Source organism: Mobula hypostoma, chromosome 9 (assembly GCF_963921235.1).
Source record: "Mobula hypostoma chromosome 9, sMobHyp1.1, whole genome shotgun sequence".
Lineage (NCBI taxonomy): Eukaryota > Metazoa > Chordata > Chondrichthyes > Myliobatiformes > Myliobatidae > Mobula > Mobula hypostoma.
The window spans coordinates 4,986,877-5,012,744 of NC_086105.1; the positions used below are offsets into that span (position 1 = coordinate 4,986,877).

The following is a 25,868-nucleotide window of genomic DNA, read 5'->3' on the forward strand; positions in this document are numbered from 1 at the left end:
TTATAGCGAGAGGATTCGAGTACAGGAGCAGGGAGGTACTACTGCAGTTGTACAAGCCTTGGTGAGCCCACACCTGGAGTATTGTGTGCAGTTTTGGTCCCCTAATCTGAGGAAAGACATTCTTGCCATAGAGGGAGTACAAAGGTTCACCAGATTGATTCCTGGGATGGCAGGACTTTCATATGATGAAAGACTGGATCGACTAGGCTTATACTCTCTGGAATTTAGAAGATTGAGGGGGGATCTTATTGAAACATATAAAATTCTAAAGGGATTGGACAGGCTAGATGTAGGAAGATTTTTCCCGATATTGGGGAAGTCCAGAACGAGGGGTCACAGTTTAAGGATAAAGGGGAAGCCTTTTAGGACCAAGATGAGGAAAAGCTTCTTCACACAGAGAGTGGTGAATCTCCACAGTGCCACAGGAAACAGCTGACACCAGTTCATTGGCTATATTTAAGAGGGAGTTAGATATGGCCCTTGTGGCTAAAGGGATCAGGGGGTATGGGGGGAAGGCTGGTAGAGGGTTCTGAGTTATCAGCCATGATCATACTGAATGTCGGTGCAGGCTCGAAGGGCCAAATGGCCTACTCCTGCACCTATTTTCTATGTTTCTATGTAATATTTAAATATTTAATATTAGAGAAAAATTAATTAAATTTTCTGCTAATCGTGTACTCTCTTTGATCCTCACCTTTCTCCTCCCTGATGGCGCTGACGTCTTTGGCCACTCTTCTTAACGAGTTTACCAGAGGGTTGATTCCAGCACTGGGGAGTTCACACTGGATGAAGAAATCCAAATCGTCTGCCCCAGCCTTCCCACTTCGCGCTGCTCTGCTTTCCACATGAGAGATCCGGACTCCCAAACCCTGCAAACCAGATCAACGATCCATCAGTAGCTGATCCTGTCTTCATTTCGGGTCGGTTATAATCCAGCTGGGAGTATTCCCAAAGGGACAGATCAAGTGGACAGCCGGATACTTTTCTTCCCAGGGTAGAAATGGCTAACATGAGCGGCATCATTTTAAGGTGATTGGAGGAAGGTACAGGGGGAATGTCAGAGTTCGGTTCTTTTACCCAGAGAGTGCTGACTGCGGGACAGCCGCTGCCATGGGTGGATACGCTGGAACCATTTAAGAAATTCTTAGATAGGCACATGGGTGAAAGAAAAATGGAGGACTATGTGGGAGGGAAGAGTTACATTAATCTTGGAGTAGATTAAAAGATTGTCACACTATCATGGGCTGAAACACCTGTTCTGTTCAGTACTGTTTTATGTTCTGTATTTCCCTTACCCTGTCTTTTTTCCTTTTACAATCTCTCACTATCTGAAACGTCCTCTCCAAGTCCATTCTATCCAGGCCATTCAATATTTAATAGGGTAGGGCTCCCCGTATACTAGGTGGACGGTTAACTGTTGATCGCTTATTACCAACATGGCTTCTCTGAAGTGTTATATTAAAGTGGCTTCTCGTAATGTTAACTGCTGAGCAAGGGGTTCTCTGTAACTGCAATGTCTGGGTTTTGGGTTATACAGGGAGATAATGGAAATTGTATTCATTTGTTAGCCAATGGAAGTCACGTTCTGTTATCTTGTATATGTGGGCTGAGTTGAGGAGCGCGGGCTTTTCGGGAGGCGAGCGGAGAGGACGGACGTGTGAGGAACGGACAGCGGTTCCAGGGCCCGGACACCAGACCTCGGGGGTGTGGAGGTTTGCCGGAGTCTCGGAAGGACGTTGTGGATGGAATCGGAGGCGTGAGCTCCAACGTATTAAAACATTATGTGCACAAGACTGATAAGTTACTCATGTGGCGCCTGGTTTTTTTGTAGTTATTTCTACTAACCCATCACTAAAAATTTGCTATAACGTAAAATTCTTTACTCGCACTTGGTATATTGTTTTCATATCTGTGTTGTGGCTGTTCATTGGGCGACTGTCTCCTTATCCGCACCAAAATGATTGCACTGTTTGGTGAGATCGACGGCTATTTACCCTGGGTAACGGGGGGTCAGTATGGCAAAAACCCTTACAATAGATTTCAATGAGATCCCCCTTCATTTATCTAATTTCCAGTGGATACAGGCCCAGAGCCATCAATCACCCCTCCTACATTAGGTTTGAACCCGAGTCTCCGGTACTGTGAGACAGCATCTCTACCAGCTGTGCAACCCTGTACAATGTACAAAATCTTTGTTACGCTTTTTATTATTTCAGACTTGTGTCCATGACCACAGTGTACAATAGCCCTGAGAGACTCCAGAACAAATTGCAATGTATTCCTTTCCGTTCCTTTTATATCTGGATCCCAAGTCCAGATGGGAAACACCCGCGAAGGCAGTGGAGAATGACAGAGCTGAGATCCTGCGGGATTTCCAAATACAGACTGATAAGCAGGTACTGGCCAACCAACCAGACACAGTAATACTGGACAAGGAACAGAAGAAAGCAATAGTAATAGATGTGGCAATCCCAAATGACAGTAACATCAGGAAGAAAGAATATGAGAAGCTGGAGAAATACCAGGGCTTGAACGAGCAGATAGAGAGGGTGTGGAAGGTTAAAGCCAGAGTAATCTCGGTGGTGATAGGGGCACTTGAGGCTGTGACACCTGGACTGGGAGAGTGGCTCCGACAAATCCTGGGAGCTACATCTGAGGTCTCGGTCCAGAAGAGCGCACTACTAGGGACAAGGATACTGCACCAAACCCTCAAGCTCTGGGCCTCTGGTATAGGACCCGAGATTGAGGGGAAAATACACATCTTTCAACAACAAATTTAAAATTTCATGAGATATGTCAGTGATAATAAACCTGAATCTGACACCTGTCCAAATTCTTGTAATTTTTATAATTATATCCATTTCTAGAACTTCCATTGCCAGCTAAACCCATCACCCTCTAGGTGAAAAGCTCCCCTCTCAAGTCCCCTTTAAATCTTTCCCTTCTCAACTTAAACCAAAGTCTTCTAATTTTAAACTCCCCTGCTCTGGGAATAGGACTGCTACCATTGACCTTACCTATGCCCCTCATGATCGTATAAGCCCCCGTAAGTTCTCCCCATCAGCATCTTTCACTCCATGGAAAGAGTCCCAACCTACCCAGTCTCATTTGGACCATCATAATCTTCATTTGGGAGATCAGATGCAGAGTGTCGGAATGGTCACTCTAAGCTGCGTTATTAGGTACACCTGTTCGTTTACGCAAATATCAATCAATTATGTAGCAGCAACTCAATGCATAAAAGCATGCAGACATGGTCAAGGGGTTCAGCTGTTGTTCAGACCAAACATTGGAAAGGGGAGAAACGTGACCTCAACGTGAAATGATTGTTGGTGCCAGATTGTTGGCTTGAGATGTCTCCAGCTTCTCATTATATAAACTTAAATACAATAAGAAATATATATATTTAAATAAATTAATTTAGTAGTACAAAAGTGACAAAAATAGTGAGGTAGTCTTTGTCGGTGGGTGCATTGTCCATATAGAAATCTGATGGCAAAGAAGCTATTCCTTAAACGTCATTGCAATGCACTGTAATCACGTTTCATAATGCTGTTCACATTTTCAATGCATGCTGGTATTGACACATTTTATTCCACATCGGTACTTTAATCTCTAAATTTATTTTCATTTTTTTTATTCTTTGTAATTGTTGAGTGTTGTTTTTTAATTGCATGTTGCTCCAATCTACCGCAGCAAATTCCAAATACATGCAAATGTGTATGGCGAATAAGGTTGATCCTTGACCAATGATAAACATAAATTCTCACTGACTCCTGAGAAGGTCCAATGGGATCTCTGCTTGACCACAGATTTGACATTGATTTAATTTGTAGATAAGCTAACCCACAATTTGTAGATAAACTAGGAAACTACTAAGAGATGAAGCTCACCTCGAACAGTTTGAGGACGTGGGAGAACCCAACGGTTTTGGCGTCTTGAAGTTTGAAGACGAGAGTCAACAAAACCTGATCAATGTTGAACTCGTTTCGACGGTTGCTGAACTCGGCCGGAGAAACGATGAGATTTCTGCTGTTCCGAATGTCTTCAGCCGGGTTCGTCCTGATCTCCGGGAGGCACTGGGGAACGGTTTCGGTCTTCATTGGGATTAAGTGCAATGCTTCACAACCGATATCGAAGGATGCACTCACAGGAATGCCCGCAGCCTACTATTTATTAGGACGGGGCGAGTTATTTATAGAATTCCTTTCTTAGTTAAGTGTGTGAGCATATTCACAAGCGCACCTGAAGTGCGTCATTGAGGGTTGTGTTCGGAAGCGGCGGCTTTGTGTGTGTATGGGGGGGGGGTGAGGAAATATAACCTATCAGATGAAAGGAAAAGGGCCAAGGGAGATAAAATACCCAAACTTGGATCACTGAATCACGATATCAGCTCTCATTCCACTGGCAAAGTATATCTGTGGCGGAGAGTTAGCGGGCGCGTCGATATCCTGATAACCGATGCTCTTTGATAACTTCGAAAGTTACAATAAATCTTGTTTTAAAAACGAATTTTATATCTCAAGGTTCGTGCTTTTTATTTTTGTTTGAATATAGGATTATAAAGAACGATTTTGAAGTTCAGAACAGATCGCTCGCGCCTTTGTTGTTTTTTTAAAACATATAGACATATATTGGCGTTGGTCTTTGGTCCGGAAGTCTCTCAGAATCTTTTCATCTCACTCCCTGTCTTGTCTGCTTCTCCCTACCCTCTCTTCTCCCTGTCATTCTCTGGAAATCTGTCTCTCCCCTCCCGCTCTCTGGTATATCTGTTTCTCTCTGCCTTCTCCCCTTTCTCTTCTAGTGTATGCGCCCCAGAATTGATCTCTTTCAAGATCCCGCCGTACAGATTCCAGATTGTTCCTGCATTAATTTACATGTCGTAAATTTTTAATTTGTTTGCTCATAAAAAATTATCATGTAGTTTCCGGAGAAGGATCAGAGGATACTGCTCCTGACCATGGATTTGACCAAATATGGTCTGGTTTCTGTTTTAACTATTCGCGGCGCTGACCAGGGTCCTGTAACAGCGAACTCCTTCAAACCAACTGACGAGATTCCGGAGGAAAGCGACGGGGCCGGGCAACATCTGTGAAGGGAGATGAATAGTCGACGGTCATCTGGTCTGTAAAGTCTCGACGCGAAACGTCGACTGTTTACTTCCCTCCCCAGATGCTGCCTGACCTGTCGAGTTTTTCCAGCAGTTTGTTTGTTGCTCCATTTGGTGCCTCTCGGATTTGCCGCTCCTTCAAATCAATGCACGGCATTAATATAAAAATATAATCGAGACCAGAATCAAATCCCCCGAATTAACTCACTGGAGTTATAGAGTTCAAGACAATGCGCGCTCAAAACCTTTAGATATACTTCAAAGATTTTTTTTGAACTCCGAGCGATCTGTAAGCGCTTCGGTTACCGGGCGGTTACACAGCCTTCTATTGTTATTTTCTTTTATTTTTCCACCAATTATTTGCCGCCTGCTTTCGTTCCAGGTGCATTTTAATGCGCAGCTGAGTAGTAAAATTGGAGTTTTAAACACAACCTCTCACCGGTAATGAAAGCAGATGCAACGGAACTGAACGGCGAGCGGCCGCGGGTTTATGTTGACAGAAACGATCCGTAGGTGCCCAGTTCCAAACCGGCAACTTAATCCTGGGTCGTGTGTCAGAGAAATCAAAATCAACTGATTGCTTGCGTAATTTTAAATTGAATATCAGAATTTATTTCGTCTTCTCTGTAAATCTCAGTTTAACATCTACGCCAGAAAACAGGTAAGCAAACCATTGATTGCCCGGAGTACTCAACAGCTGATCGACGTGGCTTCGATCCCATTTACGATTTTATGTCACACACACACACACACACACACACACACACACACACACACACACACACACACTCACACTCTCTCACACACACACACACACACACACACACACACACACACACACACACACACAGACACACACACACACACACACACACACAGACACACACACTCACACTCACACTCTCTCACACACACACACTCACACACACACACACTCACACACACACTCACACACACACACACACTCACACACACACACACTCACACACACTCACACAATGCTGGAGGAACTCAGCAGCTGCAGAGTCCCTGGTGTCTGCGATTTTATATACTTACATTTGGGTTTGTTTTTATTTATGCAGGATAGGCCACAAATGCGGTTTTTCACCGATATTGTACGCATACAAATGAACAGTTAAACTGTTTGAACGCAATACTTTCCGCCTTGTGGTTAATTACAACTAATATCTGATCACGCTGTTTAGAAAGCTATATACTAGTCTAGAACCTTCCTCCTGCTTAGCTGACCGTCTTCAGCCAGGTTAGGACATTTATTAGAAAAAATGGTTCTGAGTCTACTTAGTCATAGGACTGGGAAAGTCTATAACCTACAGACTCACTTGCAAGGACTCTTTACAATTCACGTTCTCCGTATTAGTTTCTATTTGCACAATATGCCTTTTGCACATTGGCTGTTTGTTAGTCTTTGTTTATATATATCATAAATTCAATTGTATTTTTTTCTGTAAATATCGAAAAGAAAATGAAAGAAAGCATCTTAAGGTAATATACAGAAACATTAATGTAAATAAATTTCCACTGAACTTTTAACTTGTAGGCTTTCGTTTAAGTTAAATTCTCTCAACGCTTACATGAAGCTTTTTATTTTAATCTTATTTTAATTTCAGGATTAATTATTCGATTTTACAAGGTTGGTAATGAAAGTTCCTAATCTCTACTGGCTCCATTGTAATCAACTCGTTCGCTTAAAGTTAAATATGTTTTTCTCAGTGCGGTTATTCCTGGGCTGAGATGGTGTTAGTTCCTAACCGAAACCCAAGCGATCTCGATAGGGAGAAAATACAGGAGACCGCAAAGGCGGAAGCGGGCACAGCGCACAATATGCCCGAGAAACTCAGCGGGTCGAGCAGCATTTATATGAGGAGAAAACGTGGAATGACACTTTGAGTTCCCCGGTACAATGTTTATCAGGTAAAAAGGATCCCAATTCCGTTGGCGCACCGGGTTATTCACAGAGATTTTGTTTTAACTCTTCCTCTTTCAGAGTTCGTTCGGTTTTGTTCGTTTAGATTAGTAAATATCGCTGGGTTTCGAGTTTGAACCAAGGTTGAGCTAAGACGAAAATATAAATTCTCTGCAAACTGTGGGTCAGATTAACCCAAACGAATGACTTGTATTGGATTTCGTTATCAAGATAACATGGTAGTATAACGATAAAGATTAGCTTTAATTGTCACTGTACATCCACACATCGATACGGTGAAATGCGCCACTTAATTCCAAATAGAATAGAAAAAAGCCGCAATGGCTGTAAATCTAAAATACAATTGCAGACACTGGGGACACTCGGCCGGTCAGACAGCAGCTGTGAAGGGCAAAACAGGTTCCAGGCTTGATTTACAACCTTCCATCCGCTGGCAGGTCCACAATCCTCAGTTCTTAACTGCTTCTCTCCTCAGCAGCCGCCCGACCTGCTGATCATATCATAAGATTACAGGTGAAAAAGACAGGAGCAGAATTAGGCCATTTGGCCCATCGAGTCTACTCCACCATTTCATCATGGCTCTCAGCCCCAATCTCCTGCCTTCTCCCCTTATTTCTTCATTCCCTGACCAATCAAGAATCTGTCAGCTTCTGCCTTAAGTATACCTACAGACTTGGCCCCCACAGCTGTCTGTGACAACGAATTCCACTTATTTACCACTCTCCAGCTAAAGAAATTCCATTTAATCTCTGTTCTAAAAGGACACCCCTCTATTCTGCCGCTCTACTCTGCCACCATAGGAAACATTCTCTCCACATCCACTCTATCAAGGCCTTTCATCATTCAATAGGTTTCAATGAGGTCACCCCTCATTCTTCTAAATTCTAGTGAATACAGACCCAGAGCCATCAAACACTCTTCGTATAACAAGCAGTTCAAACCTGGAATCATTATCGTGAACCTCTTTTACATAGAAACATAGAAACATAGAAAATAGATGCAGGAGTAGGCCATTCGGCCCTTCGAGCCTGCACTGCCATTTATTATGATCATGGCTGATCATCCAACTCAGAACCCTGCACCAGCCTTCCCTCCATACCCCCTGACCCCCGTAGCCACAAGGCCCATATCTAACTCCCTCTTAAATATGGCTAATGAACCGGCCTCAACTGTTTCCTGTGGCAGAGAATTCCACAGATTCACCACTCTCTGTGTGAAGAAGTTTTTCCTAATCTCAGTCCTAAAAGGCTTCCCCTTTATCCTCAAACTGTGACCCCTCATTCTGGACTTCCCCAACATTGGGAACAATCTTTCTGCATCTAGCCTGTCCAATCCCTTTAGGATTTTATACGTTTCAATCAGATCCCCCCTCAATCTTCTAAATTCCAATGAGTACAAGCCCAGTTCATCCAGTCTTTCTTCATATGAAAGTCCTGCCATCCCAGGAATCAATCTGGTGAACCTTCTTTGTACTCCCTCTATGGCAAGGATGTCTTTCCTCAGATTAGGGGACCAAAACTGCACACAATACTCCAGGTGTGGTCTCACCAAGGCCTTGTACAACTGCAGTAGTACCTCCCTGCTCCTGTAGTCGAATCCTCTCGCTATAAATGCCAGCATACCATTCGCCTTTTTCACTGCCTGCTGTACCTGCATGCCCACTTTCAATGACTGGTGTATAATGACACCCAGGTCTCGTTGCACCTCTCCTTTTCCTAATCGGCCACCATTGAACCCTCTCGTTTCAGCACATCCTTTCTAAGAAAAGGAGCCCAAAACTGCTCACAGTATTTCAAGTGAGACCTCACCAGAACTTTATAAAGTCTCGACATTACATCCTTGCATTTATATTCTAGTTCTGTAACCTGTAATATCCTGTCATCTCAGCCGTTGTTATTTTGAATTTAGTGAACTTCAGTGCCTCTGACTAATCATATGGCCATAATCAATTGTACTGTGTGTATATACCGGGTCTAAAAGTTCATTCGTTCATTGTGTGCTGTGTTGTATGACATGGGCGATCATGATTTTTCCATGACAATTATGGTTCTTGGCATTTTTTATTTCTACAGAAGTGGTTTGCTATTGCCTTCTTCTGCAAAGTGTCTTTATAAGACAGGTGACCCCAGCCATTATCAATACTCTTTAGAGATTGTCTGTCTGGCGTCAGTGGTTGCATAACCAGGACTTGTTAAATGTTGTCCTACTTACTCACCCTTACAGGACCATAGGCCACTGGCAGCAACTTGCCAGAGTCCCCTGTCCTAGGCCAATAGAAGGCTGATCAGCCCTGTAGTTCCACTTTCACCGCACGACTTCATATGTGTTCTAGGCGAAGATCCTTCTTCTCCCTGGGATGAGGTCTTTGGAGCATATATTGGCATTTCTGTCATGAGCCCTGTCAGCCTGTGCACCAGTGTTTGTTAATTGTCATCTTATCTAGAGTCATTAAGCCCCTGTGCTTTTGCTTTAATCTTGTCAAGTTTATTTTGACTGGCATGGGGTCTCAGTGTACTGTGATTATTTAAAGCAGACTCCCAGTTAGCGCTTATGGCGGGGTCCTTGTGTGTCTTGAGAATGGTTCGTTTTGTGGTGTCACTCAGTTTAGCCACCAATATTCTGTTGGAATTCCTATGAATAAACTCCTATTTCTGTCTAAACATGAGAGTCTGTCATTCCTCTGTACCTGGGTTCAGTCACCTGTCAGCGCACCCCGTGACACTTTCCTGTAGCTTTCAGTTTTTACAGGACGGGGTTCCTAGCCCCATGCCCAACCCTCCTTTTGCTGCCAGACTTGGAACCAGCCATTGATGGTCACACCAACAAAAAATGGGACCCAAGACTGGTGCTTTCAGCTGGTTATTTTACACAAACAATAAAAATAGTCATTTTCACGGGCATTTTCTTACAAAACATAAAAATAAAACATAGACAAACTGTGAGAAAGGCATTAAATGGAGAATGCTTGATTGAGTAACTATTATCCAGATTAGGGAAATTGCACAGAAAGGTTTGTAAGATACTGCCAGTGTAAAATTCAGTTCCAAAGCCTTATATCACATGGGGAATATCAGTACCTTTTCAGAAAAAAAAGGTGATTTTAACATAGAACATAGAACAGGGGTTCCCAACTTTTTTAATGCCATGGACCAATTCCATTACTGAGGTGTCTGCGGACAGCGGGTTGGGAACCCCTGATCTAGAACATTGTAGCACACTATGGGCCCTTCGGCTCATGATGACCTTTTAACCTACTATAAGGTCAAATTTTATTTGATTTAGAGAAACAGCACGGTAAGAGACCCTACCAGCCCAATGAGACAGTGCTGCCCAGTTACACCCATGTGACCAAGTAACCCATATGTCTTAGAATGTGGGAGGAAACCAGAGCACCCGGAAGAAACCCACATGGTCGGGGGGAGAACGTACACACTCCTTACAGACAGATGCGGGAATCAAACCCAGATCACTGGCACTGCAATACTGTTAGGCTAACTGCACCCCAATCTAACCCTTCCCTCCCAAGATTCCGAGTTCCTAATTTTTTCTTTGACAATAAAATTATCTTAGGTGTTTAAACCTAAGGGTGGTGGGATACAGATACATCTCTACCACGGGAGGAGTAAGGTGCTCCTTCCCTCCGCTACCCTGCAAGGTGTAGCAGCTGCTGAGCTCCCGATCAGAGTCACGTAAGGCCATGGGAGCAGGTGGTGGATGGTTGTATAAGCAGCTCATGCATATCACAATTCCGGGTAATACGACCACTGACACCAGGCAGACAATCTCTGAAGAGTACTAACAATGGCTGGGGTCACCCATGTTGTAAGACGCTGCCCAGAAGGAAGCAATGACAAACCACTTCTGTAGAAAAATTTGCCAAGAACAATTACGGCCATGGAAAGACCATGATCGCCACGTCATATGACACAGCAAATATGAACATAGAAACATAGAAAACCTAGAGCACAATACAGCTCCTTCAGCTCCCAATGCTGTGCCAAACATGTCCTTACCTGAGAAATTACCAAGGGTTACCCATAGCCCTCTATTTTTCTAAGTGCCATGTATCTATCCAGCAGTCTCTTAAAAGACCCTATCGTATCCGCCTCCACCACTGTCGCCGGCAGCCCATTCCGCACACTCACCACTCTCTGCACAAAAAACTTACCCCTGGTATCTCCTCTGTACCTACAGGGGAATCTCCTTACTGAGCATCGTTGGGAAGGTCTTCGCCCGCATGGTCCTGAACAGACTGCAGAAAATAGCTGAAAGGGTATATATACCCCGAGTCTCAGTGCGGTTTCAGGTCAGAACGCTCCACAATCAACATGAACTTCTCCCTTCGGCAGCTACAAGAGAAATGCAGAGAGCGAAGACAACCCCTCTATGTCACTTTCATTGATCTCACGAAGGCCTTCGACCTTGTGAGCAGAGACAGCCTTTTCAAAATCCTCACCAGGATTGGTTGTCCCCCGAGGCTCCTCAGGATAGTTCAGTCATTCCACACAGACATGAAGGGCGTCGTTCAGTTCGATGGCTCTTCTTCGGAGGCCTTCAACATCTGCAGCGATGTGAAGCAGGGCTGTGTGCTTGCCCCCACTCTGTTTGGCATCTTCTTCGCAGTCATGCTGAAGCACGCCTTTGGAACATCAACTGACGGTGTCTACCACCACACCAGATCGGACAGGAGGCTGTTCCGTCTGTCCCGGCTGAGGGCAAAAACCAAGGTTCGTGAAGTACTCATCAGGGACATGTTGTTTGCATATGACGTGGCACTGGCAACACACTCTGAAGAGCAACTGAAACACCTCATGGACAGCTTCTCAAGAGCCTGCCAGGACTTCAGTTTGACCATCAGCCTGAAGAAGATCAACATGTTGAGCCAAGACGTTGAGCACCCCCCTGCCATTACCATCAACAACTACGAGCTGGAGGTAGTTCACGAGTTTACATACCTTGGCTCCACCATCACGGACAGTCTCTCCCTAGACCCCGAGGTCAACAGAGGGATCAGACGAGCAGCCTCAACATTTGCTAGGCTGACAAAGAGAGTCTGGGAGAACAGAAAGCTGACGACGCCCATCAAAGTTGCAGTCTACAGTGCCTGCGTCCTCAGCACACTGCTTTACGGCAGCGAGACTTGGAGCCTGTACTCCAGACTTGAGCGGCGTCTCAACGCTTTCCACCTTCGCAGCCTGAGACGCATCCTGGACATCACGTGGATTGACCGAGCCACCAACAGTGAGGTCCTGGCCTGTGCCCAGATACCCAGCCTCTTCACCCTGCTCCAACAACGCCATCTCCAGTGGCTGGATCACGTACACCGCATGTCAGACGGGAGGATCCCGAAAGACCTGCTATACAGGGAACTGGCCTCCAGCAAGAGAGCACAAGGGTGGCCCCATCTTCGTCTCAAAGATGTCTGCAAGAGTCACATGAACATTGAGAGGTGAGAGGATATCGCAAGTGATCGCTCTTGCTGGAGGCTGGAACTACGCAGAGGTCTAAAAAAAGAAGAGAAGCTGAGGCTTGCTGCTGAAGAAAAGCGCACTGGCTGAAAAAACAGCACCAAGACAACACTGGAGGACAGTGCCTCAAAGTGCAGTCGCTGCAGCCGAGACTGTCACCCCCGTGTGGGCCTCTACAGCCACAACGGACGCTGCTCTACCAACACAGACTGAAGCAAGACTTTCCAGGCGCAGATCCACGGTCTCGCGAGACCAACGGATGCCACCAACCTATTTCCAAGCACCTGAAAACTGTGCCCTCTCCTGCGAGCCATTCCAGCCCTGGGAAAAAGCCTCTGGCTATCCACACGATCAACGCATCTCACCATCTTATACACCTCTATCAGGTCACCTCTCATCCTCCATCACTCCAATGGAAAAAGGCCGAGTTCACTCAACCTATTCTCATAAGGCATGTTCCCCAATCCAGACAACATCTTTGTAAATCTCCTCTGCACCCTTTCTATAGTTTCCACATCCTTCCTGTAGTGAGACGACCAGAACACATGATACTTGTGCCAATAAATATATTATCAACTCTATGTTCTGATGTACACATGATAAATAAATGAATATGAATATGAACTGATTTGAATGATAACTTTACTCAGAGACAGAAATTCACAAAGGAGTGAATGTAAAACTGAAGTGGCCTGAATCATCGGGGAATATCAACTGTAAAATACAGGTAAATTGTGTAAACAGAACACACCATGGTAAAGAAAAAGCCAAGTTTTGCAATCTGCACATTCTTGTATTATTTTATTAGATACAACAGGGCGTTTATGATACTGACAAATAGAACATGCACAATCATTTTCTTTACATTACAAATTACTGATCTAATTATAATAAGAATGTCCCATAGATTTTTGTAAGAGACTAAATTATTTTGGTTTGCATCACTAGAACAGAAAAGGGTTAAGTCTTCAATTCTTTGCCTTTTTGTATAACACTGGAAAGAATTTGCAATGTTAGTTTAGAGTGGGGTTCTTAACCTGGGCTCTATGGGCCACTCTGGGGTCCGTGGATAAATTCCAGGAGGTCCATGAACTTGGATGGGAAAAAGGTACATCTTTATTTTCACTATTAATCAAATAACCATTAAAAAAAATTCAAACATGACAACATGACGTGTGTTGCTTTGTCAAAGACCACCTCACAGTTTAATATTTTTATTCAAATTAAGCAACAACAGCCTTCATTCTTGATATATCTTTAAAAATAAAATTTGATTTTAACTTGCCTATATTTTAAATGTATAGTCTTGTTATTTAATGCACTAATAAAGAAACACAGATATTACTATATGACAAATTTGTTTTTGATATTTTGATAACTGTATTACAGTATAATTGGTTTCTTTTGTAATCCTGTGTATTTTATTTTATATATTATTCTGAGAATGTGTCCATAAACTTCACCAGACTGCCAATTGGTCCATAGCATAAACAATTTTAAGAATCCCTAGTTTAGAGTGATGCAATGTAATTAATTCAGGTGCCAAAGTTAACCAAGGAAGAATACTTAAAAACTACATTATTTCTTATGTAAACAACAGGAATTCTGCAGATGCTGGAAATTCAAGCAACATACATCAAAGTTGCTGGTGAACGCAGCAGGCCAGGCAGCATCTATAGGAAGAGGCGCAGTCGACGTTTCAGGCCGAGACCCTTCGTCAGGACTAACTGAAGGAAGAGTGAGTAAGGGATTTGAAAGCTGGAGGGGGAGGGGGAGATGCAAAATGATAGGAGAAGACAGGAGGGGGAGGGATGGAGCCGAGAGCTGGACAGGTGATAGGCAGAAGGGGATACGAGAGGATCATGGGACAGGAGGTCCGGGAAGAAAGACGGGGGGGGGGTGACCCAGAGGATGGGCAAGAGGTATATTCAGAGGGACAGAGGGAGAAAAAGGAGAGTGAGAGAAAGAATGTGTGCATTAAAAAGAGTAACAGATGGGGTATGAGGGGGAGGTGGGGCCTAGCGGAAGTTAGAGAAGTCAATGTTCATGCCATCAGGTTGGAGGCTACCCAGACGGAATATAAGGTGTTGTTCCTCCAACCTGAGTGTGGCTTCATCTTTACAGTAGAGGAGGCCGTGGATAGACATGTCAGAATGGGAATGGGATGTGGAATTAAAATGTGTGGCCACTGGGAGATCCTGCTTTCTCTGGCGGACAGAGCGTAGATGTTCAGCAAAGCGGTCTCCCAGTCTGCGTCGGGTCTCACCAATATATAAAAGGCCACATCGGGAGCACCGGACGCAGTATATCACCCCAGTCGACTCACAGGTGAAGTGATGCCTCACCTGGAAGGACTGTTTGGGGCCCTGAATGGTGGTAAGGGAGGAAGTGTAAGGGCATGTGTAGCACTTGTTCCGCTTACACGGATAAGTGCCAGGAGGGAGATCAGTGGGGAGGGATGGGGGGTACGAATGGACAAGGGAGTTGCGTAGGGAGCGATCCCTGCGGAATGCAGAGAGAGGGGGGGAGGGAAAGATGTGCTTAGTGGTGGGATCCCGTTGGAGGTGGCGGAAGTTACGGAGAATAATATGTTGGACCCGGAGGCTGGTGGGGTGGTAGGTGAGGACCAGGGGAACCCTATTCCTAGTGGGGTGGTGGGAGGATGGAGTGAGAGCAGATGTACGTGAAATGGGGGAGATGCGTTTAAGAGCAGAGTTGATAGTAGAGGAAGGGAAGCCCCTTTCTTTAAAAAATGAAGACATCTCCCTGTCCTAGAATGAAAAGCCTCATCCTGAGAGCAGATGCGGCGGAGACGGAGGAATTGCGAGAAGGGGATGGCGTTTTTGCAAGAGACAGGGTGAGAAGAGGAATAGTCCAGATAGTTGTGAGAGTCAGTAGGCTTATAGTAGACATCAGTGGATAAGCTGTCTCCAGAGACAGAGACAGAAAGATCTAGAAAGGGGAGGGAGGTGTCAGAAATGGACCAGGTAAACTTGAGGGCAGGGTGAAAGTTGGAGGCAAAGTTAATAAAGTGAACGAGTTCTGCATGCGTGCAGGAAGCAGCGCCAATGCAGTCGTCGATGTAGCGAAGGAAAAGTGGGGGACAGATACCAGAATAGGCACGGAACATAGATTGTTCCACAAACCCAACAAAAAGGCAGGCATAGCTAGGACCCATAAGGGTGCCCATAGCTACACTTTTAGTTTGGAGGAAATGGGAGGAGCAAAAGGAGAAATTATTAAGAGTAAGGACTAATTCTGCTAGACGGAGCAGAGTGGTGGTAGAGGGGAACTGATTAGGTCTGGAATCCAAAAAGAAGCGTAGAGCTTTGAGACCTTCCTGATGGGGGATGGAAGTATATAGGGACTGGACATCCAAGGTGAAAATAAAGCGGTGGGGGCCAGGGAACTTAAAATCATCGAAAAGTTTAAGAGCGTGAGAAGTGTCACGAACATAGGTCGGAAGGGATTGAACAAGGGGTGATAAAACAGTGTCGAGGTATGCAGAAACGAGTTCGGTGGGGCAGGGGCAAGCTGAGACAATAGGTCGGCCAGGACAGGCAGGTTTGTGGATCTTGGGTAGGAGGTAGAAACGGGAAGTGCGGGGTGTGGGAACTATAAGGTTGGTAGCAGTGGATGGGAGATCCCCTGAGCGGATAAAGTCGTTGATGGTGTGGGAGACAATGGCCTAGTGGTCCTTAGTGAGGTCACGATCGAGGGGTAAATAAGAGGAGGTATCCGCGAGTTGTCGCTGTGCCTCGGCAAGGTAGAGGTCAGTACGCCAGACTACAACTGCACCCCCCTTATCAGCGGGTTTAATAATAATGTTAGGATTAGTGCGGAGGGAGTGGAGAGCAGAGCGTTCCGAAGGAGTGAGGTTGGAATGGGGACAAGGTGCGGTGAAGTCGAGACGGTTGATGTCCAGTCGGCAGTTGGCAATAAAGAGATCCAGAGCAGGCAGAAGACCAGAGCGGGGTGTCGATGAAGAAGAGGAGGGTTGAAGACGGGAGAAGGGGTCATCGGTGGGGGTGGAAGAGTCCTTGCCGAAGAAGTAGGCTCGGAGACGGAGACGGCGGAAGAAAAGTTCCGCATCATGGCAAACACGGAACTCGCTGAGGTGTGGGCGAAGGGGGACAAACGTGAGGCTCTTACTGAGAACAGAGCGTTCTGCCTCCGACAGTTGAAGGTCGGAGGGGATGGTAAAGACCCGGCACGGATGAGAGCTGGGATCAGAGGGGGGAGGGGGGAGGCTGGGGGTGTCAATGGAGAGGGGAGGGTTGGGGTGAGAGGAAGATGGAGCCTCTGAGGACCCAGGAGCTGACGGTGGGATCTGAGGAAGACGGGGCTGCGGAGTGGTGGTGGGGGAAGGGGAGACGGGAGTCACAACAGCAGCACATAAAGACCCGGCCTGGAGTTCAAGGCTGGAGTCGCAGTTGGTGGTTGCGCGATCGCTGTGAAGGTGTCCATGGTCGTTGCTGGAGTCCGGGTTTTGAATATGTCCTGAGGTGTTGGAGCCGCCGAGACCAACGGCAGGGGCCGCAACCGAAAGTTCATGCCTGCTAGCGTCGGGGCCGGCAGGCTCTGGAGTCCGTAGATGTAAGATCTTGCGATCTTTGCCTAACATGACAAAGTCAAAGAAACGGCGATTGCAGGCGTGGATCCGACGGAGGATGAAATAGCGGGTAGGACCATTACAGACGGCGAAGAAAGTGTCCCGAAGGTGTGGAAGGGTCTGGGATAGGGACACCAAGTACCTCCTCATGGCGGAGAGAGTCGCCTTCAGAGCTTGACGGGAGAAGCGGCGAGAGGCAGAGTCAATAAAATGTGAGTACCTGGGATCCTCAGAAGGTCCAAATTGAGAGGCTTGACTTCTCTAACTTCCGCTAGGCCCCACCTCCCCCTCGTACCCCATCTGTTACTCTTTTTAATGCACACATTCTTTCTCTCACTCTCCTTTTTCTCCCTCTGTCCCTCTGAATATACCTCTTGCCCATCCTCTGGGTCACCCCCCCCCGTCTTTCTTCCCGGACCTCCTGTCCCATGATCCTCTCGTATCCCCTTCTGCCTATCACCTGTCCAGCTCTCGGCTCTATCCCTCCCCCTCCTGTCTTCTCCTATCATTTTGCATCTCCCCCTCCCCCTCCAGCTTTCAAATCCCTTACTCACTCTTCCTTCAGTTAGTCCTGACGAAGGGTCTCGGCCTGAAACGTCGACTGCGCCTCTTCCTATAGATGCTGCCTGGCCTGCTGCGTTCACCAGCAACTTTGATGTATGTTGCTTATTTCTTATGTACATTGTTAGAATATATGCAATATATAGACATTTCAGGGTTGGGTGGGAGATGACAAATAATCAGAATCTGACAATAGTACCCTTTTTGCATTTGCATGACACTTCAGTCTCAGATGTTAGATGCTATGTTCTTTAGTTTTGACAAGTTGGGACATTCTGGAAAACATGTGGTCTGGTTTAGAACATGGAACACAGAACAGTACAGCACAGTATAGGCCCTTCAGCCCATAATGTGTGCTAACCATTTAACCTACTCAATAACGCATCTAACACATCCCTCCTACATAGCCCTCCAATGTTTTATCTCCATTCTGGAAACAACAGTAAAAGAGCGATCTATCAGATAATGTCTTTAGAAGACACACTTAGGAGGTCAATTATGATGACGGGTCACAGACCCAAAGTGTTAACAGCTTGTCTGTCTGCAGATGCTGTCCTGCCTGCCGTGTACCAGATTGTCTGTGGATGCTGTCTTACCTGCCGTGTACCAGATTGTCTGTGGATGCTGTCTTACCTGCCGTGTACCTGATTGTCTGGGGATGCTGTTTACCTGCCGTGTACCTGATTGTCTGTGGATGCTGTCTTACCTGCCGTGTACCTGATTGTCTGTGGATGCTGTCTTACCTGCCGTGTACCTGATTGTCTGTGGATGCTGTCTTACCTGCCGTGTACCTGATTGTCTGGGGATGCTGTTTACCTGCCGTGTACCTGATTGTCTGTGGATGCTGTCTTACCTGCCGTGTACCTGATTGTCTGGGGATGCTGTTTACCTGCCGTGTACCTGATTGTCTGTGGATGCTGTCTTACCTGCCGTGTACCTGATTGTCTGTGGATGCTGTCTTACCTGCCATGTAGCCTGAGGCTGGTGAATCTGTGGGATTCAATGCTACAGACGGCTGAGGAGGTCAAGTCATTGGGTATATTTAAAAGGTTAACATGTTCTTGATTAGTAAGGGAGGAAAGATCTACAGGGAGAAGGCAGGAGATTGAGGTTGAGAGGGATAATAAATCTGCCATGATGGGCGAGTGAAGCAGACTTGATGGGCTGAATGGCCTAATTCTGCTCCCATGTCTTATGGACATGTAGACTTTTAGTGGCCCTTGAGGCTTAACCATCAAATTCCTGAAAATGAAACAATATTTACGATAAACTATGAAAATTTATAATGTAACAGCAGAACCTTTGTAGAACTAATTGTACTTAAACCCTTAAAGTAATTTAAATTAGATTGTACGTACAGTGCACTACATTGATTTTAAGATCTTAAAACCAATAAAAAATTAACATTTGAAAATCACTTGACTCACACGATAGATTTACCTATTTACCTTTTTACAAAACAAGTGGAATCTAATTTTTGGCCCAAGATCTAAACTATGCGGCCCCCAAACGCCAAGGCAGCAGGTCCTGATGAATTAGTAATAGAACAAATTATCGCTCTTGAAGGTTATGGTATTGAAAAACTTACTGATTTATTCAATGACATTTATGAGACTGGAATAATACCAGAAGAGATGAAAATATCAGTATTTATCACTCTTCCTAAGAAACCTGGAGCAATTGAATGTGAATTACATAGGAACATAAGTTTAGTGAGTCATATCACCAAGATACTTCTAAGAATTTTGATGACAAGAGCTAAAGGTAAGATACAAGCTGAAATAGGTAAAGAACAATGTGGTTTTGTGAAAGACAAAGGTACAAGAGACACAATATTGATGTTAAGGATACTATCAGAACAAGCTATTCAAGTGCAAAAAGATTTGTTTGTTTTATCGACTACACAAAAGCATTTGATAAAGTGAAGCACAATAAGTTATTTGAAATATTACAGGAAACTCTAGATCTAGATTCGAAAGCCCTCCGCCTAATCAGAAATCTGTACTGGGAACAAACTGCCGCTGTAAGAATAGATGGAGAAGTGAGTGAGTTTACGAAAATCAAAAGAGGCGTTAGACAAGGGTGTGTTTTCTCCCCTGATTTGTTTAATGTGTACAGTGAAACAATATTACAAAAAATAAGAGATATCTTGGGAATCAAAGTTGGCGGTGAAAACATCAATAATTTCAAATATACAGGTGACACTTTGTTAATTGCAAGTACGGAGGAAGAACTACAAAGCTTAATTGATATAGTTGTTGAAGAAAGTGCAAAATTGGGTCTATCTATCAATTGCAAAAAGACAGAATGTATGGTGATATCCAAAAAGAAGGAGAATCCTATCTGCAGGCTGAGAATAAATTGAGAAAAAAATAAAACAAGTACAGAACTTTTGCTACTTAGGAAGCTGGGTGACATCAGATGCCCGGTGTGACATGGACATCAAAAGAAGAATAGGGATGGCAAAAGATACCTTTACGAGAATGAAGAGTATACTGACCAACACTAAACTAGGCATGACAACCCGCCCCAGAGTACTGAAATGTTACATTTATCCAGTTATGTTATATGGATCAGAATGTTGGATAATATCTAGTAACATGAGGAAATGAATTGAAGCAACAGAGATGTGGATTTTGAGGAGGATGCAAAGAATATCATGGACAAAATGAATATCTAACGAGGATGTCATGAACAGAGCAAGTACAAAAAGGGAAATAATGTTGAGATCATGAAAAGGCAACGTAACTTCATTGGACATATGATTAGGAAAGAGGAGTTAGAATGCACAGTAATTATAGGAAAGATTGAAGGGAAGAAAGCAAGAGGAAGGCAAAGGCAAATGATGATGAAGACAGCAGCCAGAGAATTGATGCACTTGACCCGAAACAGGAGTGTGTAGGCCATGGCGGTCAAAGCTCAAACTGGGCACGGCACCTGATGATGATGATGATGAAATGCCAAGTAATTTCCTAAGACCATAACACCAAAGACATAGGAGCAGAAGTAGGCTATTCAGCCCATCGTGTCTACTCCACCATTCAATCATGGGCTGATCCAATTCTTCCAGTCATTCCCTCTCCCCTGCCTTCTCTCCATACCCTTTGATGCCCTGGCTAATCAAGGACCTATCTATCTCTGCCTTAAATGTACCCAATGACTTGTTTAATATTTAATTTTATTTTCAGCTGACTCAAAATAAAGCCCTCAAAATTCTGCTAATATGTAGCAGACCACACAACACTGGTGTAAAGAGCAAGAGGGATGTCTTTGATTGGTGCACTTTCATCAGAACATCACTGTGAGTACTGGATTCAGTTTCGGTCACACTGGTATGGGAAGGATGTTATTAAGTTGGAAAGAGTGCAGCGAAGATCTAGAAGGATGTTGAGTTAAGGGACTGAGTTAAAGAGCATAGAACAGTCTGCACAGCACAGTATGGGCTCTTTGGCCCACGATGTACTGATCTACATAAGACTACTCCATCATCAATCTAACTCTTCCCTCCTGCACAGCTCATAACCCTCATTTTACTTTCACCCATATGCCTATCTAAGAGTGCCTTAAATCCCTGTAAGTATGAGTCTCTACCACTACCCCTGGCAGCACGTTCTACACACTTATGGATTCTAGGGAGAGGTGCCCTAACAGAAAGGGTAAGATGAGGGAACACACACCAGTCCTCACAGAGAGATCAGAAGTGGAGAAAGTGAGCAATTTCAAGTTCTTGGATGTCAATATCTCTCAAGAATCTATCTGGGATTCAACATATCGATGCAGCTACAAAGAAGATGTGACAGCAGCTATATTTCATTAGGTGTTTGAGGAGTTTTGGTATGTCACCTAAAACACTCGCAACTTTCTACAGATGTATCGTGGACAGCATTCTAACTGGCTGCATCATCATCTAGTGGGGAGGGTGGTTACTGCACAGGATCAACACTTGTAAACTTAGTTAGCTCCATCATGGGCACCAGCCTCTGTGGTATCCAGGACATCTTCACAGAGATACGCCTCAAAAAGATCGCATCCACCATTAAGGACCAACATCACCCAGGGCATCCCCTCTTCTCATTGTTACCAACAGGAAGGAGGGGAGGAGGTACAGGAGTCTGAAGGCACACACTCAGCGATTCAGGAACAGCTTCCTCCCCTCTGCCATCCGATTTCTGAATGGACATTGAATCCAGGAACACTGCTTCACCACTTTTTCAAATTTCTATTTTTGCACTACATATTTAACTATTTAATGTATATATATTTACTGAAATTCACAGTTGTTTCCCTCCTCTATCATGTATTGCATTGTATTGCTAGCACAAAGACAACACATTTCACCGCCTATGCTGGTGATTGTAAACCTGATTCTGAGGTTGAGCAGATTGGAACTCTATTCATTGAGGAGAATGAGGGGTGACCTTATAGAGGTGTATAAAACCATGAGGGCCATAGGTAGGGTGAATGAACTCTGTCTTTTTCCCAGGGTTGGGGAATCAAGAACTTGAGGACACAGCAACAGCAACTCACATAAAATGCTGGAGGAATTCAGCAGGTCCGGCAGCTTCTGTGGAAATGAATAGATAGTTGACGTTTTCTGGCCAAGACCCTTCTTCAGGGATGAGAAGGAAGGGGGAAGATGCCAGAATGAAAAAATGGTGGGGGAAGGGGAAGGAGGTAATAGGTGGGTTGGAAAAGTAGGAGAGAGATTTTCACCCATAGAGTGGTGGGTATATGGAACAAACTGCCTGAGGAAGTGGTTAAGGCGAGTACTTTAACAATATTTAAAAAGCACTTGGACAGGTACATGGATGGGATAGGTTTAGATACGAGCTAAACACAGGCAAGATGGGACTAGCTTAGGTGGGGATCTTAGTCAGCACGAACCAGATGGTCTGAAGGACCTGTCTCCCTGATGTATGTCTCTAGGACCCTAAAACTGAAAGCAAACAAGGCTGTTGAATCACAAATATTTCCTATTTCTGATGGCAGATGATTAACAGAACTGTGTATTTCTCTGCCATGGGTGCAGCCTGGTCTGGTGAGCGTTTCCGATATTTGTATGACACGTTTCCCATTTCCACCATCTACAGTAGGAATAAAGAGTCGTCAGTGGGACCAAGACCCTTCTATTGACTGTTTATTCGTCTCCGTCGATGCTGCCTGATCTGTTGAGTTCCTCCAGCATTTTGTGCATTACTCTGGATTTCCAGCATCTGCAGAATCTCTTGTGTTCAGATTTCCACCATCTTCTTTACATGTTTTAATTTACTTAATTGGGCTAATATTACAATTTTTAATATTATTTTGTAATTATATGACTTTTTGCTACCATAATGATATGTGCTATATGTACGTTGTGCTGTGAATGACTGTCAGTACTGTATTTTGTACCTTGGCCCCAGAGGAATGCTATTTCATTTGTCTGTATTCATGGGTATGGTTGAATGACAATTAAATTGAACTTAAATTTAAACTTAGACTTTTTTTAATCTTTAGGTTGGCAGCTATGGTCCCTGAGATGATAATTGGAATCATTTTTGAAATATAAATTTTATTTCATCCTTTCCAGACACTTGTTTAAGATATTGAGCTATGTAAATCACAGTTCATCAGCAGCTGAAAAGTCCTATTAATTTTGGATTAATAAGAGGATATTGGTTTAAACTACAACACACACAAAATGCTGGAGGAACTCTGCAGGCCAGGCAGCATCTATGGAAAAGAGTACAGTCGATGTTTTTGTATGTGTTGCTTGGATTTCCAGCATCTGCAGATTTTTTGTCTGTGATTGTTTTAAACTATAAGAGTTTTGATTCCCTGTTCAATATAGTTTATGGAAAAGAAAAATTGGAAGGGTACTCTTTATCTGTAATCTTAACTCCAAGTTTCAAAGTAAACTCTAAATGCTATAAGCATGGACTCTATATTAGAAAAACTCAATCAGACATATACGCTCAATGACTAAGTTATTAGATACACTTGTACACCTGCTTGTTAATGCAAATATCTAATAAGCTAATCATGTGGAGGCAACTCAGTGCATAAAAGCACATAGACATGGGCAAGAAGTTCAGTTGTTGTTCAGACCAAACATCAAAATGTGGAAGAAATGCAATCTAAGTGACTCGGACCATGGAATGATTGTTGGTGCCAGAAAGGGTGGTTTGAACATCTCAGGAACAGCTGATCTGATCTCCTGGGATTTTCACGCACTTCAGTCTCTAGAACAGAGGTTCCCAACCTGAGGTCCACATACCCCTCAGTTAATGGTAGGGGCCCATGGCATAAAAAATGTTGGGAACCCCTGTTCTAGTGTTTAAAGAGAATGGTGTGAAAAAAGATCCAGTGAGCGGGTGTAAACGGGCAGTTCTGTGGGTGAAAATGCCTTGTTAATGAAAGAGGACAGACTGGTTCAAGCTGACAGGAAGGTGACAGTAACTCAAGTAACCAAACATTGCCACAGTGGTGTGCAGAAGAGCAGCTCTGAACACAAAACACATTGATCTTTGAAGTGGATAGGCGACAGCAGTGGAAGACCACGAACAGGAGGTACCTCACCTAATAAAGTGGCCACTCCATCAGGAGGGGACAAGGAGGGAGAGGGGGTTGGGAAGGGAGGATTTGGAAAGTTCAAAGGATTAAAATGGAGCCATTTTGCATAATATGCTTCTATTCCAAAAGACGCTCAGGTGTTCTTTTCAGATTACTGAAATTACTCTATTGTGACAGCGAGCCAGCTGAGACTATCTGCTTCACTGGACTGATAGTCTGAAGGGCCACTAAACCTGTGGTTCAAGACTGAGCAGGCCGCACTACAGAGGCACAAACTCACCCTTCATTTAAGAGGAAAAAAGACCCTTGTAAAACTAAACATTTTATCTACATTTTCAAAGCAATTCATATCTGTACAGTGAATCTACAGCAAGCATAAAACACAGGGAAAAGATGCAGTGACTAATAGACTTTGTAATAGGATTCTAATACCATGTCACTTCTATAAACAACATAATCTCTTCCTCCCTTTCACAGAGATATCTGAACCTTGAAATGGATGGGCTACAGCAGCAGGTGATCATGAACTTTCACTCAGTGGCTACTTCATTAATGCTGCCTGACTGGCTGAGTTCCTCCAGCAATTTGTGTGTGTTGCTCTGGATTCCCAGCATCAGCACGATCTCTTGTGTCTAAGCTCTGTAGAGGGCTTGTCAATGATGGGGTGACCTCACTCAAAAAGCTGACAAGACAGATTGAAGCAGAACGTTGTGTGGAGAGGGGAGGAGAGTGGTTTGAATAAACCTGTCTTGGTCTATGCACTTTAGAACATTTCTGCACCCTTATTCCTTGCCTTCCACAGCGTGCGCCACTTCATTCAAACTTCTTGAGTGCATGGCAGAGAATTCCCATCTCACCTGCAAATTTGAAGCAACATCTATCAGATATTTGGCATTTTCTGCTTAGCATTTTCAATATACAGTGGATTCCAGGTAATTGGGACAGCCGTTAATTTTGGACAACTCTTACAAAGCAAAATCTAATCAAGGAAGTAGCCGGGATTCCCTTCACTTATTTGGGACACTAGACCACTTAATTTGGGCAGGGGACTGTTGCCAAATAGTTTCTGACTAGCGTCAATTGCGTGTACTTATGTGGCCATTAGACATTACATTGTGCTTAGGGTGAACAGGTTTTAAATAGTATCAGTTGTGTGCACGGATGTTCAAAAAGTAGTGACTTATGTCACTGATAGTTGGTAAGACAATTCAGAACTGTTTTGCTCACTGTGGTTTCAAGCATTCAGGCTTGACAATGCCAGGAACAGCTGGGGGGGGGGGGCGGTGCGGGGAATGAAACGATTTCATTACTTCAACAAGTTTGAAACTAGGAAGAATTTGAAGTTATCGACAATCATCCTGAATGTTACAATGGAAATAGAGATTTGGAGGATGCAGTTGTTGAAAGCATTGTATGAAGGCAGTCCATTATCTGCACAGGGTATCTGTGCTAATTTTGGTCATTTACAGTCTATCAAAAGAACGCAGCAGTGTACACTGGATGAACTCCTCTGTCGATAACTATTAGGAACTAATACACAGTTTTATAGTATTGAAATGGTATTGGTAGTGTTCTAAGTTGTTCTGTATTTCATTTAAATACATAATTTGTGACTCAGTT

The 25,868-nt window shown here is 44.2% G+C and overlaps 2 protein-coding genes across 5 annotated transcripts in view; both read right to left on the reverse strand.

Moving 5' to 3' along the window:
- The window catches only part of th2 (tyrosine hydroxylase 2), a 41,130-nt gene extending 37,027 nt beyond the window's left edge, over positions 1 to 4,103 (reverse strand). The window contains exons 1-2 of the mRNA XM_063059513.1: positions 3,894 to 4,103; positions 695 to 869 (exon numbers count right to left, since the gene is read on the reverse strand). Of these exons, the coding sequence (XP_062915583.1) occupies positions 695 to 869; positions 3,894 to 4,103 (385 nt within the window). The remainder of the gene's footprint in view (positions 1 to 694; positions 870 to 3,893) is intronic.
- A 13,655-nt stretch (positions 4,104 to 17,758) lies between these two features.
- The window catches only part of pah (phenylalanine hydroxylase), a 94,288-nt gene continuing 86,178 nt past the window's right edge, over positions 17,759 to 25,868 (reverse strand). For 2 of the 4 annotated variants that reach the window (XM_063057650.1, XM_063057649.1), the window contains one exon: positions 17,759 to 25,105. In XM_063057650.1, the coding sequence (XP_062913720.1) occupies positions 25,062 to 25,105 (44 nt within the window). In that variant the 3' untranslated portion in view covers positions 17,759 to 25,061. The remainder of the gene's footprint in view (positions 25,106 to 25,868) is intronic. The other 2 variants (XR_010019153.1, XR_010019152.1) reach the window with 2 other exon arrangements.